Source organism: Colletotrichum navitas, assembly GCF_030913465.1.
Source record: "Colletotrichum navitas strain CBS 125086 chromosome Unknown LY79scaffold_17, whole genome shotgun sequence".
Taxonomy (NCBI): domain Eukaryota; kingdom Fungi; phylum Ascomycota; class Sordariomycetes; order Glomerellales; family Glomerellaceae; genus Colletotrichum; species Colletotrichum navitas.
The window spans coordinates 350,156-367,002 of record NW_026850563.1 but is presented as its reverse complement, the minus strand read 5'-3'; the positions used below and the strand labels follow the sequence as shown (position 1 = coordinate 367,002).

The window sequence follows — 16,847 nt, the reverse complement described above, 5'->3', positions numbered from 1 at the left end:
ATCTCTGCATATTTACCATGTTGCGTCAGAGCCAGTTTGGTAGTAAATCATCTACGCCGCAAGTCAATCAAAGCACACGGCGACTTATCGGCAACGCGGCCGTGAAGTCCGGGAATAGTGGGGCTGTGTGTCGGGTGTGGACTCGGTGCGGGGGATCACGTGCTGCTCCTCCTCCTTCCTTGGGACTTGAAGGCATCAGCTGGGGCAGAGAGAGAGTTCCTTCCTTTTTTTCTTTTTCTTTTTCCTTTCTTTCTTCACCCTTTGTGGATGGTGAAGATCCTCCACAGGAACACCAATCTTCAATATCGATTTCGTACAGAGCTCGCTCCTTCCATCCCGGCTTCAATTCAACTTCATTCGCTGTCTCAATGCAGATCGAAGCTGTGTTGATGTTATTAGGTGAATATGGTATTTAATTTCATCGGTAACGCCAGTGCTCGTAATAACCACCACATTTGGAATAATTGAGATTCGCATATATCGCGAAGCAGGGTCACCTGCAGTGCAAATCATAGGATTGGAAGTGGCTTATCATAACTGATTTGTTTCTTATCAAAGTTACCTACCCTGGTACAGATTGAATACACTGGTATTCTCTGGATGTTGTCAGTTCTATGAGAAGGCTATGGATTTTGGTTTGGAAGGAGCGGCCTTATAGTAACGTCCTTTTCTGTCGTGGAAGGGGGTAGCTCTTTCCCCAGATGCGAATGCCCTGAATTCTCGCATTGGCTTGTTCTTCCCAAAAGCCTTCCTCATAACATCTCTCTTTTCCCACCTACTCTACTTCACCTTTCATCTACCGCTTCCGTGCCCATCTGCCCTTTCTCCGTCCAGACCTTACCTCTAACCTACCTCGCCCGCTGGACCTCACCTCTCGCTTACTTCCTCCGCAATACGCAATCTTTCCTTGTGCTTTATTTCTACTGTAAGTGATCCTTTGTTTGACAAGAGACAATTTCGAGTCCTGATGAATATACCCAAACTACCGTCACGTCTACTGATTTTCTTCAAGACACCATACCTTCCGATGTGAACCCAATTCAACGCGATGCTACGAATCATCAAAACTCAAGAATCCCGATTGGCACAGGCAGTCACTCTCTCGATCCCGACTGCTAGCCTCAAAATCGGCCAAGATGGACTCATCTGCTGGGAGGGTCGCAATCACCAGTCAGAGGGCACAGATCAGACTCATTGCATTGCTTTTCGGAATCGCTTGTTCGTTGCAGAATCGGGTTGTTTTTGCAACATGGAAATGCAGTCTCAAGAGTGCAACTTGGGGTAGGGGAGACTCGCGAAGAAGAGTCGAGTCTTCTGACCCAGTATGGTACGAACCACCATGGTTTTTGAGCCTCGATCATGGGAATTAATTGGCGTGTAACTTAGACTGTACACCCAAACACACAATTGGAACCCGTCTTACTGGAGCACTTTTTCTAACCGATTTGGAGCATTGTTCAGTGCCACCTGGATGAAGATCACCCTCTACGTCACCATACGTGTAGCCAGCTTCTTCTTGTTCGATCGCAACGTGGGAATAACGCTAAAGTCGTACCGTTGCGCTACCCGAAGGGGGGTCTAGAGTTGATGTACAGTGAACATGGCATATCTTAGGCAGCATGGACGCATCATTCACTGTCTATCTCTTTGCATGTCGAAAAGAAACGCATCGCTGAGTAGCTCTGCCGAGTTGTTCTCTCAAGGCCACATGGCAAAACGCTCTCGTCGTGTCTTCTTCATCTCGCACCCTCTATCAACATGCCTTCATATCTCATCATCTTTTCGCAGCGTAAGCGCTACGCTTCCTGAGCTTGGGGCCCCGCTACCATACAGTTAGCTTCGTTCGCATATACGGCGCCCGGAAGGGTTCTTACCATGGCGATTACATAGGGGAGAGGCACGAATGCCATGGCGACTATGGCCAAGATCATGCTCGACCGGAGGACGCCAAACTTGTGGAACGCGGACGGAATGAGCAGTGGAAAAGTCGCTCCGCACATACTGGTGAACAGCTCGTTCCCGGCAAGAACGGAAGCTGTGTGCTTCGGATACGACTCCCCAAGGTAGTTAAGAATAGAAATGTACATTATCATAGCGCCAGCTGTGAAGAGTGACGAGCCGGCTATGGGGACCGCCCAGTGGATCGAGGGCCTCGCGGTCCACCCGAACCAGACCAGGCTGCCTGGTATGAGCAAGCTTGCAAACATGGCGGGATGGAGATGCTTTTCCGGCCTGACCTTGCCGTTGCGGTCGTACTTGGGCTCGACACGTATCCGGTAGTAGAGTATGAACGGAGGAATGGCGACTAGCACGCCGACGATAAGACCCAGCAAAGCAAGAGTCGCCATTCCGATGTCAAAGTGGTATACCTTCTTGTAGGTTATCGGCAGAGACTCGAACCAGATGTACATGAGCCCATAGGTGAACGAGCTGTGCAGGGTGAGAAAGAAGACGGCGGGCTCCGTCAGAACCAGCGTAAAGGGCCGGATGAGGTGCGCTTTGAAGAGCTCAACGCCCCGTGTGTTGTCGGCCTTGAGCTGGGCCTCACATACAAAGCCTAGGTCGCCGGTGACCCTGCGAAGCCGCATCGTCCGTCGATAAAGAATATTTTCGGAGCTCGTCTCGGGGAGGAACAAGACCAGGAGTACGAGGACGAGGGTGCTGGCCCAGGAGACGATCCACATAGTCCATTGCCATCCTTTGGCCTGGACCGCGAAACCTCCAATGATGGGGCCTATCGGCTCGTTAGATCAGTAACACAGCATACGGGAACGAAGCTTGGACTTGCCTAATGTAGGCCCGCTGATGCCAACAAGCGCAAAGCCCATCATGGCGTAGAATTGCTTCCGCGATTCATACATGTCCGTTAGGATGCCGTCCCCGGACCCCAGGATCGGGGACCCGAAGAAACCGGCGATGAATCGGAATATCAGGAGCATGCCGATGCTGGTGGCCAGCGCCGCTGGGACCTGGGCGAGAATGAAGAGGACGAAGGCGGGGATGAAGATGGAGTTTCGACCTATCCGGGGGACCTCAAAGAGCGGGCTCCATACCATCTTTGTTCGATCAGTGCTGTATGGGAGCCGGGAAAGCTAAGATGGGTACTTACCCCACCAAGTCCGTATGCGAGGACAAAAACCGTCAACCCCAAGAGGGCGACGGTCTCAGAGACGCCAAAGCGCTCCTGGACGCCTTGGATACCAACGGTGTAGATGGACGCTCCCGCGTACACAGCGACGACGAGAAGGCATAGTTGAAAACTTACCAGGATCTTCTTCAATTCGGACCAGTTTCGCGGATTCTGCCCTTTTGACTTAGCAATCGAGTGAACGGGGTGGGTGGAACGCCATCATAAGTACCTCTGGATCGTTTGGCAAGAACTCGACGAGATGCAGACCCGTGCGGTTCTCGATCCCATACTTCTCCCACGTCGTGCGGCTTATCGTCTGGCTGGAAAAGGTGTTGCTTATGCCCTTTTCAGAGTCTGATGAGAAACCCTGGGCCTCGGTATGCCTCGACACATAGGATAATCTGACATCGAGAGTCGCCACGTTAGACTGTCTTTCCCCCATATACTGCAAGCCTGTATTTACACTCACCTAGAGCTACTTGGATTGGAATTCCTTTCCATGTAACGTCGGCGTATCAAAGGATATCGCTCGTCAAAGTACTGGAACGCAGGAGATCTCCCTCTCGTTACTACGCGAGCCACCTTCCATGCGGTCGTGTCTCGAATGAAATCGACAAATGTCATGCTTTCTTTGTTTGTATTACTGCCCACTTTGCACCGGATTCTGGAGAATCGACCTGTCTAATTAAGCTCAAAGGCACGTTAGTCCTATATACAATAATCCGCCGCATGTTTCCAGACCGGCCGTCCCCAAATGGCGTTGTGCGCGCGCGCCCCTAGAATCTCGTCATCGTCCTAAGCAAGGGCCTATGTAATACAACTACGATAGCAGTTTTCCAGGCAGCTTTGGACGGTGTCGCCGCGGGCTTCCTGAACACACCTCGCCCCGCTAAGACACGCAATCATCGGACGCCTATCGGCAAAATGCAAAGGGAGGAGGAGATTGGCCGCGCCACACACAGACCCCGAGCTCGCCGAACACGCTTGAAACATTCTCCCGAGTAGAGTTGATGGCTCAGAGAGCTCACGGACGTGCCGCAGGACAGCAAGTAGCCTCGAGATCAACGGCGGACGCGGCGTTTATGTCTTCCGCTATTTCGCCCGGTTTCGTGGACCCCGCGCGTCATACACGAGCCGGTATTTGGGCCAGAACTTGGCCCCTACCATGATGGGCTTCCAAAAAACCTTAACATCAAGGAGTTTGAGGTACCGATTACGGGCCACTAGGCATAGAGATAAACTCAAAACAAGACCATACAATGCTCGCTCGATGAGGACAAACGATGAAGACAAACGATGAGGACGAACGATGGGAACGCACTCGAACAGCAGACGAGAAAACCGCAAGAGTCCGATGCCAAGGCAAGGTGGCCATTGCTAGCTTTATGTACAGTTCCTTACCGGTACGTTGTTTGCTGTCGTAGGATCAAGCTTATACGTAGTGATTGTCGTAGAGTGTTCTGAGTCAAAGTTACCCGATGACCTCAAGCCCCCACACCGCCCTACGCCACATCTGGATTGGTCCAATGGGAAGTCTGGATCGCATACAGCTCCAGCACCAAGGCTGTCTGCGATTCAGGCGTATGCTTTAAAGTCGTCCAACGTCCGTCCAGACGATTCGATCTCGATTTCGCGATCCCGGTAAGCCAGAAAAGACGAAGGAAGATGTCCGTCACACTGCACACGACCTTGGGCGATCTAAAGATCGAAGTCTTTTGCGAAAGCGTCCCCAAGACAGCAGAGGCAAGCATGCGTGCACATTCTCCCCTCCCCTTCTCCCCCTCCCAAATTGCAGCTGTCTCACACACATATCCCACCGCCGCAGAAAATACTAACCACAACAACGTGCGCAGAACTTCCTCGCCCTCTGCGCGTCGCACTACTATGACGACTCCCCGATTCACCGCCTGATCCCCAAGTTCATGGCCCAGACCGGCGGCCCCGCGAACCCCTCCCCGCCCGACAACCCTAAGGGCGGCCGCTCCATCTGGGGCGGCACCTTCGAGGACGAGATCCGGCCCGCGCTGAAGCACTCGGCGCGCGGCGTCGTCTCCATGGCCAACAAGGGGCCCGGCACCAACGGATCGCAGTTCTTCGTCCTCTTCGACAAGGCGCCCCACCTGGACGGGCTGAACACTGTGTTCGGCCGCGTCATCGGCGACGAGGCCATGGTGACGCTGGATCGGATCGAGGCCGTCGAGGTCGACCGGAAGAACCGGCCCAAGGAGCCCATAAAGATCGAGAGGGTTACTGTCCACGCGAACCCGCTTGCTGGCTGAGGAGGCCGACCTGAAGACTGTTTATCTGGGGGATTACATGAGTTAAAGGAGACTGAAGGAGCGGCCCCCTTGGACTTTTTCGCCGCTTGCATGATACCCGTACGTCAACTTCGCCTCATCGAGGGTCGTATTATATTGACGAGCTGTAGACATGACACATCTCTGGGCGGGGAAAACAAAAACAAAGTTGGAGCAACGTCGACGATTTGCCAAGCCATCACCGGCGAGGGGCGATGCAATCGTCAAGCCATGGTCACAGTAACGTCACCGACTACAGCCCGCCGATGCTCGCCGGCTCCTGCTTCTCAATCTTCGACGACCTTCCCCTACTCACCTCCCGGCAAGCCTCTGTATCGACGCGTTCATGCGAGCGCCCCGGGGGGAGGGGGGCGACATTCTTCTCGCCGCTGAGGACGCCCGCCGAGCGAATCAAAGCATCCCCGTGATGACCCGCCGATGATATAACCCCGTGTTGAACCCAAACCCCTCACCCCACCCTTACCATACCCTACCGTACCATATCGCCGCCGCTGCTGCCGTCGCTCTGGGATGATAGAACCTTGGGAATGGTCTGGCCGAGAAAGGAGGAACGACTGCAAACGGCTCTTCGGGTTTCGGTATCTGCAACGGCGAACCTTGATCCGCTCAGGCGGCCAGAACAGCCGTCAAGGCTGACCGGATTCTTACGTAGCCATGTAGTGTTAGGTATTCGTTGCAAGCCCCACATGTCGTTTGAAGCGGCCTGGAAAGCCCGTCAAGATGATGCAAGAAGAGGAATCAGGATCGCGTCAGCCCCCTCCCCCCCCCCCCCTGGCCGTTTATCCCCTCTCCCCTTACAACTTCAGTCGTCACAGGTGTCGCAGATGGTGATGATTTCGCCTACGAACCTCGACTGTCGTCGCCCTTTGTGAAGTAACAATGACGACACGGCCGTGCGGCGTGCCCGGCCATAGTCGATCCCAGTGCCCTCAATGTCTGATGTCGTTTCATGCCCGAATGTTGACGAACGAACAAAGTGAGTTCGCACTCGACCAATCAGTGCTTTCCCGGCCACATCACACAAACCATGGCAATTCACTTTCGACCCAGGCAGGCAGGCATGCCTCGTTGATTAAGATCGGCATTGAGAGAGTTATCACCAGAAGCGGCAAGTCTAGCTCTACAGGGAAAAACCGTCCCGGGGTGCTTTATTCTCATCTCACTCGTGCCTGAGTTGAGAGTCTAGCGAGCGAACCACTTGCTCGCTCATCAGGGGCATACATGTTGTTGTGTGTTTGTTTCCCTCAACGCAACTCCCCACCTCCCCCCTTTGCCAAAATCCCGCCTTGTTCCCAGACTAGCAAGAGGATGAAAAAAAAAAAAATTTAGAAAAGAGAAAAAAAAACTGCAATTTTTTCTGGATATCATGCTCTTCCCACGCAAGCAACGAAACCAACCGCCTCCCAACATCTGCCAGAAACGGGAGAGGATAAAAAGCGGAAGAAAACAAAATGCCCACCGCCGTTTTGTGTCATTAGGAAAATATGATTCAAGACCGTTCACCAAACCGTTTGGTGCTGCCCAAAAGGAAAGCCATGTAAAAATACCAGTAGACAGATAGTCCTTCCTTTCATCAGTCATTAGCCTACCCGTCGCCGTTTGGTACCGCGGCCGGGGCTTCCATTGAGCCCGTCCAAATCATTCCGCGGAACATCCTCGGTTGCGGTAGAGCTCGGCGTGCTGTTGACGTTGGTGCCGCCGTTGTTAGGGACAGACCCGTCAAGAGTGAAGTTGAAGTCGTTCCCGTCACCGTTGAAGTTGACGCCGGGGTAGGCATTGTCGCCCTGGAAAGCGTCGGGATTGAGGAACTGATCAATATCTAGATCGCCGTCAAAGTAGCCGTTCACGGTTCCATTTTCGCTGATGCCGGGTATGCGACCCGACGGGCTGAGTGGCCCGAGCATGTTCGAGAGGTGGTCCAGCTTAGCGGCCTGCTCTTCTTGCATGCGATGCAGAGCCGCAAGATCTTCCTGGTTGAAGTTGATCTGCTGCAGTGAAGGTGGCGGCGCGGCGGAACCCATAATGGGCGAAAGTGAAAGACCCGAAGTGGCAGGCACAGGAGGCGGCGTCTCGGGGGTTGCGATGACTGATGGTGCGGGCGGATTGGGAGAGGCCGAGACTGAGGGGTTGGCAGACCGGGGAGCATTTGTGGAGGGTGTTGCTGACCGACCAGCCATTGCGTTGAGCATCTTGTTCCGCTGGTCATTGCTCATCGTTGCAGGCGTGTTGTTGACGACGTGAGGGAGGTCAATGCCGGATGAGTTGTTGGCGTTGGTATCGTGGATGATCTTCATCATGCTTTCGTGGGGATTGGTCTCGAGCTCTTGCGCCAGATAGTTGCTGGGCGAGGTCTGATCGCCAGGGGGGGTATCGTATAGCTCCGTAACCGTGCCCATTTCGCGATTGTACGGCTGAGGGGTGGATGAACCGGCAGCCGGAGGTGGCGAGACTGTGTTGGTACGTCCATTTGGCATGGCAGGCAGAATCGCATGCCTGCGCTTGGCAAGGTTCATGTTTTTGTTACTGGCCGAGTTTTGCGCTGTTTGCACGTATTCACCCAAGTCGACGACGCTTCCTTGCGGAACCGAGTTGGCGCTATTGCTGTTCGGGATGATGCTCGCCAGAAGGTCGTTGACACTTTGGGGTCCTGCTTGGTCCTCAAGTGTCTTCCTGAAGACATTGGCCAAGAAGTTCAAGATGGCGTTGATCGAGTTCTGGTGGCGATCGTGCTGGCTCTGGAAAACTACGGCTTGCTGATACAACGCGGAGTTATCTTGTTGGATCCGTTGAATGGCCGTCATGATCATCCGTTGTTGCTCCCGCACCTTGGCCAGCTCTTCGCGAATCAGCACCATCTCCTTCTTCTGGAGAGGCATGTCGCCAGAGGATGGCAAGGCTTTGCTGGCAGGGGCACCGGTAGCCCCGAAGCCTTGGCTCACTGTCTCTTCAGTAATGACAGCATCCTCCTCGCTGTCGCCCTCGACCTCGGCGTTCTTGTTGCCCTTCTTGCCCTTGTTGCCGCCCTTGGGTTTGTTAATGAGCCAGAGGAGGTTCGGGTGACCTCGTCGGAAGAACGGGTTCGAGTACTCGCTAGGGCTCTTGTTCTTACGCTCGCTTGCGCGCATCGAGTTGTCCGACAGGCCGACACGCTTGTGGAAACCGTACATGTTGAGCTGCCGTACGAAAGAAGCATAGTTGTTGTGCTTAAAGAGGTCCGGGATCAGCTTCTTGGCAAACTCATCCTCGTCGAGGACGATGAACGAGTCGCCTTTCTCGGACCACCGAATGAGCTCCGAATTCTTGTCATCGTCCAGGAAGCTGAGCACATGTCAGTATGCGGGGTCTTGTTTGCGATTTCCCCGCCTCCCAAAGGCGCCTTCATGGCGTGTTTGAAAGGTGGAGCTTCCTACTGACCTGCTCAATTTCTGCACGAAGGGCGGGATCTGCTTCCGCTTCTGCTGTGCCTCTCTCATGGCTTTCCGGGCCATCTCCTCCAAGACCTCGATGTTGTCGGTGTCGGCCATGTTTCCGTTTGCTTGTTGCTGCAGGAGTGCAGAGTCTTCACCGCCAAAGGACCAAGGGTCAGTTGGCGGGTCGAAGTTCTGCCTCACGCCAGTGGGAACGAGCGCTCTGTTTATTTGCCTCCGTGCAAGGGCAGTATTAGGGCTTGGTGTAGGCTGCACGAACGGCGGTTGCTGGCCAGGGACAATGCCATACGGACTGATGGCCGGGGCCCCGGTTCCCTCAACGAGGCCATTTGCATCCGCCGCTCCTCCCCATCGCAAGAACTGGTCACCCGTTGGACTGGGAAATGGGGGCTGTTGCACTTGGGGCATCGGCATGGTGGGTGCGGTTCCTGGCGCTGGTCGCTTTCGAGTGTTGGAAGACTTGGGAATATGCATGTATGTGAGTGGGTAGGTGCTGAGGCAAAGAAGGCCGTTTTGTATCGGCCCGGTCACCGGCTAAGCAGAGCCTCGAGACGAATGCGATAGCAACCGCGGAGACGTTCTACTCAGTAAGGCTCGTTTGTTGGTGGGTGGAGGCAAGCTGTAGGCTGCCGTGTACAGCCTCGCCGAGGGCAGACAAACCGCGTGCTGAAGGCGGCTATCAATAGTGGGAAGCAACGACAGACAAAAAGGTTCGGGATGGCGCCGATGGGATCGGATAGGCTCTTATTGTATGCGCAAAACCGGGACTAGTTGGAATCGGGGAAACGTCGTCGCCGGAAAGTCGCGCTGGGTGGAGGGCGTGGTGAATGGGCACGGCCGCGGGCCTATATACGTCGTCGGTGTCGTCGTCTACTAGTCGCCGTCCGTGACTCCGTCTCTATGTGACGGTAGGGGATTGAAAGGCAGGCTGGGGGCCTGACTCAATCGTCAGGAGTGCGGCGGAAGCTTTCGCAAAGGAAGTCTATTGTGGAGGGAAGACACTGACAACAATAGTCGGAACGATAGGCCGGCAAAGGAGTCCTTGTCGCGGTCGGTCGGGTGTGGGTTTCGGCGCAGGGTTGGGATTGTCTCGATGGCGGAGGATGCGGCTGCGAAAGCTTTGAATGGCAAGTTCCGCTTCTTTTGGTGGAAAAGGTGAGGTCGTGGTTAGGTAATTCGAGGTGAGGTAGGACTCAAGCAAGCAAGGCGCAAGGCGTTAGGCGCCAGCAGAGGTTGTGTGCTTGAGGAGGTGGTGCGCAGCGCTCAGTGCTGTGCTGACCGTTGGCTGCGGGCGTTATAGCGCGTCTCCCTCTCACACAACTTTTTTTTGTGTGGTGGGGTTGGATAATGGAATGTCTGTCTTGGTAATAGGAAGCTACAGGAAACAACGTCTCTCCCTCTCTCTCTCTCTTGGCCTAGTAGCACTTGAGACACCTGTAGACAGACGTGATACAACAAAAAAAAAGTGCGCCGTTAAAGGCAAAAGGGAAAAGATTCGTTTCTAAGTAAGTCAGAGTCGGGTTGGAACTGAAGCTGTTGTCTCTGGCCCGAACGTGGTGGGATGGTATGCTTCTGTTATCAATGTTTATCAACCCGGGACAGTACTGGAGGCCCAAGGCTGAATCCGGTTCCGAGTGGAGACAGCACTCCAAGCACATCCGCCTGCATACTCTCCCCATCAGGAAAGCCCCATCAGACAACCCCCGTTCCAACAGCGCCGTGGTCGTAGTGTAGGACTGACTGGTCGGGATCACGTCCCTTGAGGACGGGACAGATCGTCCGGTCCAATCAAAACTCGGAAAGAGGCGCAGGCTCACCAGCATGGTCACGTGCAGATGGTTATGTAAGCAGTGCAGACCGCTGCCAGGTGTGGTACGTGGAGGCATCTCAGTGCCTCGGTGCCGGAGCATGCACCGCTGCAAAACAGTGGCTGGCTGTTGACTTGGGTGACTCCAGTGTCCCAAATTAGGGGACGTGTTCCCACCCAGTCAGCCATGTGTACCTACACTTATACAGACGTGCACCCCAATCAAGGGTCTGGACTCGGCTGAACTGCCGTTTTCTCCTCGGCGACACCCGCCCTCACTTGAGACCATCTCGATGAAGCATGTGGGGGCAGTGGGGAGCTTCGTTTTGGCAAACGTCATTTTCCCCGATGACGAGCTTATTTTTCGATCTCAGTCCTTCCAACATGGGCCCAGTCCAATTATTACTGTCTGAATAGCATCAAGGAATTACACCGACTAACGCAACCTCGAAACCTTATGAGAGACTCATCTTCGATCTCTTTCAGGGAGGGACGGGGGACGGGGGGTATCATTGCGCTGTTGTAACTATGCCTACCGGCTCGCAGTTCATCCTTGTCAATGGATCTAATGCTCTCTCTCTCTCTCTCTACACTACCTGGCTCCTCTCCCCGCGAGAGCCGACGCTCGTGCCATTTTCGAGTTCCGTGCCTTGTCCCATTCACGCCCGGAGTTTCCGCTCCGGGCCTCTCTCGAGGCTTTCTTCTCTTCCTGCAGCGTCCGGGCCTTCTCTCTGGGATCGATCACCACCAGTTCTTGCTCAGCCTTTTTGCGATAACTGAGGTCCTTACCCAGCTTATCCGCCTTGAAGCTGAGCGCGCGTGACATCCACCCTTCGTCGTCGCTATCTTCCTTGGCGGCCTGATCCCACGCCTTACAGCTCTGACAATCGGCAATAAAGTGCAGATCGCAAAGTTCGGCCTCTTCATCCCCTGCTTTTTCCTCCCTGGTAGCCACGTCGCCATCGACGGAACTGGCTCCGTTGCTTTTCCCCTCCGGAGCTTGCTCCAGCTTTGATTTGAAAGCCCTCAGAAAATCAAGCGCTTGCTGATCATCACGCGGGTTCCCATTGCCGCCGGGCCTTCTCCTCCTGCCTCGAATTGATGTTTCCGGAATCATGCTTTCTAGTGCTGATTTCCTTGATTCCTTGACCGGTTCGGGCTGATAGCTCCGTTTCATCGAGGCTTTCAACGCTGCAATCTCCTCGTTGGTCCTCTCAAGGGCGGACTTGGTGTTCCGGACCTCGGGCTCAGGCGGTGGTGACTCCTGGAGCCGGATAGGAATGTCCCTTTTGCTCTCGTCCGGTGAGATTTCCTTCGGCAATGCTGTCTTCTGCTCCTCGGCAGGCTCGGGGCCCGGGCGACTTTGGGTTTCCGGGGTGCCAACTTTTTCAACTTTTGCCTTGTGTTTCGACTTGGCTTTAGCCGGCTTCGTCTCGGCTGGTTCTTCATCATCAACGTCCATCACTATTCTCGTGTCGTACTTTGTCTTTTTTAGCACCGGGACCTCCTCAGCATCTCCCTCGTCGTCTCCGAAGCTCAGCAATTGTTTCCCGCCCTTTCTCTTCTTCTTCTTCTCGACGGGAACCGTCTTCGGGGCTTGGGTCGCGACTCTCGATCTCTTCACCATATCCTCAAACGGGTTGACGAGGATCTCGATGCTCGTGATCTTGACAGGATACGTGGGCCTGTCGGTGCCTGGGGTCACTTCGGCCTCGCCCATCTTCGCCAGGTTGTAGATCGTATCGCCGGCCACCCGACCAAACAGAGTATTCTTGTTGTTCAGCTCCTCCGCCTTGTCGAGCGTGAAGAAGAACTGGCTGCCGTTCGTGTCGGGTTTGCTCTCGTTTGCCATTCCCAGCTGGCCACGCCGATTCCATTTCAATCTTGAATGAAACTCGTCCTTGAAGCCGATGCCCGTCGGGCCGGCGTTATGACCTCGTCGCTCATCCATCGGCCACGGATCCAGCTCGCCGCCGAATGCGCCTCCATCGTAGATCGACTCGCCGCCGTTACCTGTTCCTGTCGGGTCACCGCCCTGCAATATAAATCCCGGTACGAGTCTGTGAAAAATAGTGTTGTCGTAGTAGCCATCGAGGGCCAGCTGGAGAAAATTACGGCAAGTGAGTGGCGTTTGCTTCGCGAAAAGTTCGACAGAGATGTCGCCTAGAGTGGTGTGCAGGATGACGGACGCCGTCGGTTGCGGCTCGAGGTTGTAAATGGCCGACATCGTGGCCGGCCGCGACGAAGCCCTGTTGTAATCGGACTTCCTGCTAGAGCAACAACGAAGGAAGAGAAGGCTGATATATGCAACGCGGAATCGTGGAGATGGGGGTGGATGCAACCATGGCATTCCAAAGTTTCTTGAGCCACCCATGTTTGTTCGCACGTTGTAACTCTTATCGATAAGATCGATCACGTGTGTCTACCAACGTCATCCCGTTCGGTACCGCTTCCTTGGTTCTGGTCCATTGACTTGGGCCATTCGGAGAAGCTGCCGAGTTAATAAACTTGCCTGGGCAGCAAGTAACTATGGACGTCTGTCGATACGCACATTCTTGGTTATCGGTAGTGACTTTGGGTGTCTAAGTTGAGCATCGCCGATACACCCACATCGAGCCTGACGAGTGTTCCAAGTTCGTTTTTTCGGATCACTAGGATGTGTTCAGATGAACAACGAGTCCAAGTCTAGTGTCAAGCGCTACTTGTTTTGGCAGTACCTAGTGATATTCGCGCTTTAGCTTATGCAGAGTGGATAGATGATGCGCTCATCTACCCGTTGAGGCGGTTTTATGACCCACAGGAGGACTGACGCACCCAGAGCAGAGCATTCTCTACTGACGGGTTATCATCTTATATCTGTGAGAATATGGCCTCTGACGAAGCCACTTTCGTCGTGTTTCGCAAAAGGCTTGGGAAGTAATAGGAAAGTTTGGGTAATATCGCTCCCTGGAAGACAGTGCTGTATGGACATTTCACGCGAGGAATAGATCTCGCCCCTTGGAATGTACGTAGGCAGCAAGGGCACTATGGAGGCGGGTACGGTAGACGACCTCGAGGATAGAGTCCGCAATTACCTATTCAACAAGCAACACATCTACCCGAAACGCCTAAACGGCTCCTTCAACTACTGTCGAAAGTACAGCACTCACGGGACACCGACCATCATATCAACAAGAAATGCCCCACGTGTCTACGACAATACAGTCAATTTTTTTGGTGTCTCCCATGAGCAATGTCTAACCAATATAGTTGTGTGCTGTTGCAAAGCGCTGCTACTGCGTCCTTTGGGACAGACAATAACGGAAAGCGGCAAGTAGGATTCCTAGAACACCAGCACAAGGACGAATAGACACACACGAGTAAGCGGGATCAAAAGTTTCAAGCCGATGGTGAAGGAGGCAATAATCCTCCTGTAAGGTTGAAGTTGCGGTGCATAGCGAGCATCAAATCGGAAGCGCTTTGGATTTTCCTCATTCTTTTCTGGCATCTATGAGGAACGGTCTTTGGCAAAGGTGTTTGCAACGATGAACGGGAATACCAAGGTAGCATCCGCATAGACCTAGAAACACAAGTTAGCGGCAGGTTCGGATTTCACTTTTAGTATTCTCAGCGACATACCTTGACGGCGTCGGCTCCGATCTTGATTTTACCCCAAGAGACAGCCTCATCTGGCCTGGCACCAGCATCGCTTCCGTCGAACTCCTGGCCAGTGTTGATGTATACAGCTGACTCGGCTCCGTTGCGCATCAAGCATGCGTTCGCAATATGGTGCTTGATAACACCGCCACCCAGAACGATCATGCCTGCTCTCTTCGCACGAACGGAAATGGTGTTGATACGTCGGATATCTTCGACAATGTCACACTTGAGCTGCTTCGGCGATGTCTTGAAGGTGTGGAAGTACAGCATGTCTCCCAAGCTTCCGTCCGTGAGCGCTGGGCAGAAGACGGGAATGTCGTTCTTCCACGCCCAGTAGTAGACGGAGTGCTCGTCATTGATCTCCTTGCCCAGCCTGTGTATCATCTTGGAAGGGGTCCAGTTGATCTCGTCCTCGGTGCCCTTGCTGGCCTCCTGTTCCTCAAGCATCTTGTCAAAGATGGGCACGACCCAGTCCTCGAAGGCGCGGTAGTTGGAGTTGGGGACGACAAGGTTGCCGATTCTGTTCTGGCCCTTCTTACGAAGGTCCTCGCCGTTGGCGCTGAAGGAGGACATGTAAGTGTCGCCTAGGCACTTGATGAAGTCCTCCTCGACGCCTCCGGCGGTTGTTACAATAGCGGAGACGTGCCCGTGTTTGACCAACCACCTAAAGACTCCCCTCATGCCAGAGGATATCATGTTGGAAGTGTATCCGAGGAAGATGGTAGTCTTGTCGCCGGTTTCTGGGTCGCGCCATGCCCTCTGGGACCCCTGTCAGCAGAGTTGCATCAGGTGCAGACGTGGGAGCAGCTCACCATGTCGTTGATGATGCGGATGGACTCGGCGAGAGACGAGGCCTGAAAGCCCATGTATCTCATGCCTCTGAACAGATCCTCGGCTGTGATGGGGCCATTGAGGTCATCAAAGTCCAACTCCTCGACCTTTTGGGCGCCCTCTGGCATCTCCTCAGACACAACGAGGACAGCATCGGTGGCTGCTGCTGGTGGGGCGTTGGGATTTTCTTGAGACGCCATGTTGTCTGCTTCGTGATGCGCTACCAAGTCAGTCAAATACCGAAAACAGTGCGTGAAACAGATGAGATTGTCTCAAGCCCGGCGAATGGGGCTAGTTGACATACCAGTGAGGGGAGTGGCGATCTAAGGCAGGGCAGGTAGGTAATTCACAACGAATTGTGGGAACGAGAATCGACGAGCTGGAAGGCTATCAGACAAGAACCCTGTCCGGGTCTCAAATCAACACCAACATACTACGTCTACAAACACAATTGCTTTTCTTCTTCTTCTTCTTCCTCTTCGCTGAGAACGCGGCAAGTTCGGCAATCAACAAGGTGCGAACAGAATATTATGCTGCGAAAGTTCCATCCACATCCACTTCAACGGTTCCATCTGGGCGGGCATGCAATGACTCCACGGTCGTGATGTCTGAAAAGGACGGACTCCACTCTGCAAAGAATTTTGACGGAAAGGTGGGGTTCAAGGCCGCACACTACAGGGCCCACCCTAGCCGTTCTCGGAAGTATCCACCAGCGGACCTCATCGCCTAATGACAAGGCGACACGGCAACAACGTGTAGGGTGTGTGCCTGGCGTCTGGTGTGTGATATGGTGTGGTGTGTGATATGGTGTGGTGTGTGATATGGTGTGGTGTGTATGCGCATTGATAGGCATGTGTGGGTGGGTGTGTGTGTGCAGCCTATGTGCCTAAGCTGTGGGGGAACGCTGACAGATGAAAGAAACCACAGAGACATGACATGACAGACTGAGAACCGAGAGGCGGAAACGATGCAAAACATTCCAAGGCACGTGAGGTAGTCACGTAGGTAGGTGTTTAGATAAGCAAAGCGAGATACGTACTCCATATCTTGGAAGCTGAGATTCCGGAGTACCTAGGCACGTAGGTAGGTACCTACTAATTAGAGAGAGCCCTGCTGGCCTGACACTTGGGAAAAGTGCCGGGGTCCGCTACAAGACTCGAAGAGGTCTAGCGTGTTCGGCGGTAAAAGGCTCGCGGCCTGGCGGTGCCCCGGCGGAACTCTGAGGTCGAAACCTGAACCTGTCCAAGCCTAGCACGATTAAGCGCCACTGCACGCGAACCGTATTTTGCAGGCTGGACCTTTGGCCGGGGTACCGTCTTCAATCCTTCAACATCACACGATCTGCTCCCCGAGTGTGGGCGTCGCATCTTCTGCGCTTCAACATCACACAAACGCCTTACCCCCGCCGCAACGTCCACGCATCTCGAAGCAGCTTTTATTCACGAGGAACACCACATAGCTTTCACTCGCTACCTCTATCCCTCGACTATCGATACAATCAGATTTCAAACAGGATACCTTGCGCAAACCCAATAAACGACCCGCTGCCGCTGGATGCACCCACTCCCCGCCGTGTCCGCTTCCCTCCTTCCCACCTCCTGAACACCACCACACCTAGCAACCCTTATCCGAGGTTGGGACCCGACCACTCCAAATTCTTCAACGACCCACGAACGACCAAGGTTTACTGGTTC

General features: G+C 54.0%; 5 protein-coding genes across 5 annotated transcripts; 1 reads left to right on the top strand and 4 right to left on the bottom strand.

Annotated features, from left to right (window-relative positions):
• Positions 1-1,774: 1,774 nt before the first annotated feature.
• On the bottom strand, positions 1,775-3,631 carry LY79DRAFT_588856 (major facilitator superfamily transporter; the record flags this gene model as incomplete). Its single annotated transcript, XM_060560964.1, has 6 exons — positions 1,775-1,822; positions 1,875-2,734; positions 2,768-3,056; positions 3,110-3,301; positions 3,360-3,531; positions 3,600-3,631. 6 exons carry the CDS (start codon positions 3,629-3,631, stop codon positions 1,775-1,777), a joined length of 1,593 nt encoding a protein of 530 aa, XP_060416149.1.
• Positions 3,632-4,695: 1,064 nt separating this feature from the next.
• On the top strand, positions 4,696-5,717 carry LY79DRAFT_117837 (cyclophilin type peptidyl-prolyl cis-trans isomerase/CLD). The gene is made up of 3 exons (XM_060550750.1): positions 4,696-4,873; positions 4,984-5,508; positions 5,559-5,717. Exons 1-2 carry the CDS (start codon positions 4,796-4,798, stop codon positions 5,407-5,409), a joined length of 504 nt encoding a protein of 167 aa, XP_060416148.1. The 5' UTR covers positions 4,696-4,795; the 3' UTR covers positions 5,410-5,508; positions 5,559-5,717.
• A 1,311-nt stretch (positions 5,718-7,028) lies between these two features.
• Positions 7,029-9,284, bottom strand: LY79DRAFT_511567 (HSF-type DNA-binding protein; the record flags this gene model as incomplete). Its single annotated transcript, XM_060554286.1, has 2 exons — positions 7,029-8,766; positions 8,863-9,284. 2 exons carry the CDS (start codon positions 9,282-9,284, stop codon positions 7,029-7,031), a joined length of 2,160 nt encoding a protein of 719 aa, XP_060416147.1.
• A 1,888-nt stretch (positions 9,285-11,172) lies between these two features.
• On the bottom strand, positions 11,173-13,157 carry LY79DRAFT_547943 (cyclophilin type peptidyl-prolyl cis-trans isomerase/CLD). Its single transcript, XM_060557366.1, has one exon. It carries the CDS (start codon positions 13,055-13,057, stop codon positions 11,276-11,278), a length of 1,782 nt encoding a protein of 593 aa, XP_060416146.1. The 5' UTR covers positions 13,058-13,157; the 3' UTR covers positions 11,173-11,275.
• A 1,013-nt stretch (positions 13,158-14,170) lies between these two features.
• Positions 14,171-15,353, bottom strand: LY79DRAFT_511662 (deoxyhypusine synthase; the record flags this gene model as incomplete). The annotated part of the gene is made up of 3 exons (XM_060554290.1): positions 14,171-14,242; positions 14,302-15,081; positions 15,135-15,353. The coding sequence occupies 3 exons, from the start codon at positions 15,351-15,353 to the stop codon at positions 14,171-14,173; spliced, it is 1,071 nt and encodes a 356-aa protein (XP_060416145.1).
• Positions 15,354-16,847: the final 1,494 nt, after the last annotated feature.

Excerpts from the sequence above, each read along its gene's own strand:
- LY79DRAFT_117837 (XM_060550750.1), top strand. The coding sequence starts at position 4,796 with ATGTCCGTCACACTGCACACGACCTTGGGCGATCTAAAGATCGAAGTC. Across the intron at positions 4,874-4,983 it reads GCGTCCCCAAGACAGCAGAG|AACTTCCTCGCCCTCTGCGC; the intron begins GCAAGCATGCGT and ends CAACGTGCGCAG.
- LY79DRAFT_547943 (XM_060557366.1), bottom strand. The coding sequence starts at position 13,057 with ATGGGTGGCTCAAGAAACTTTGGAATGCCATGGTTGCATCCACCCCCA.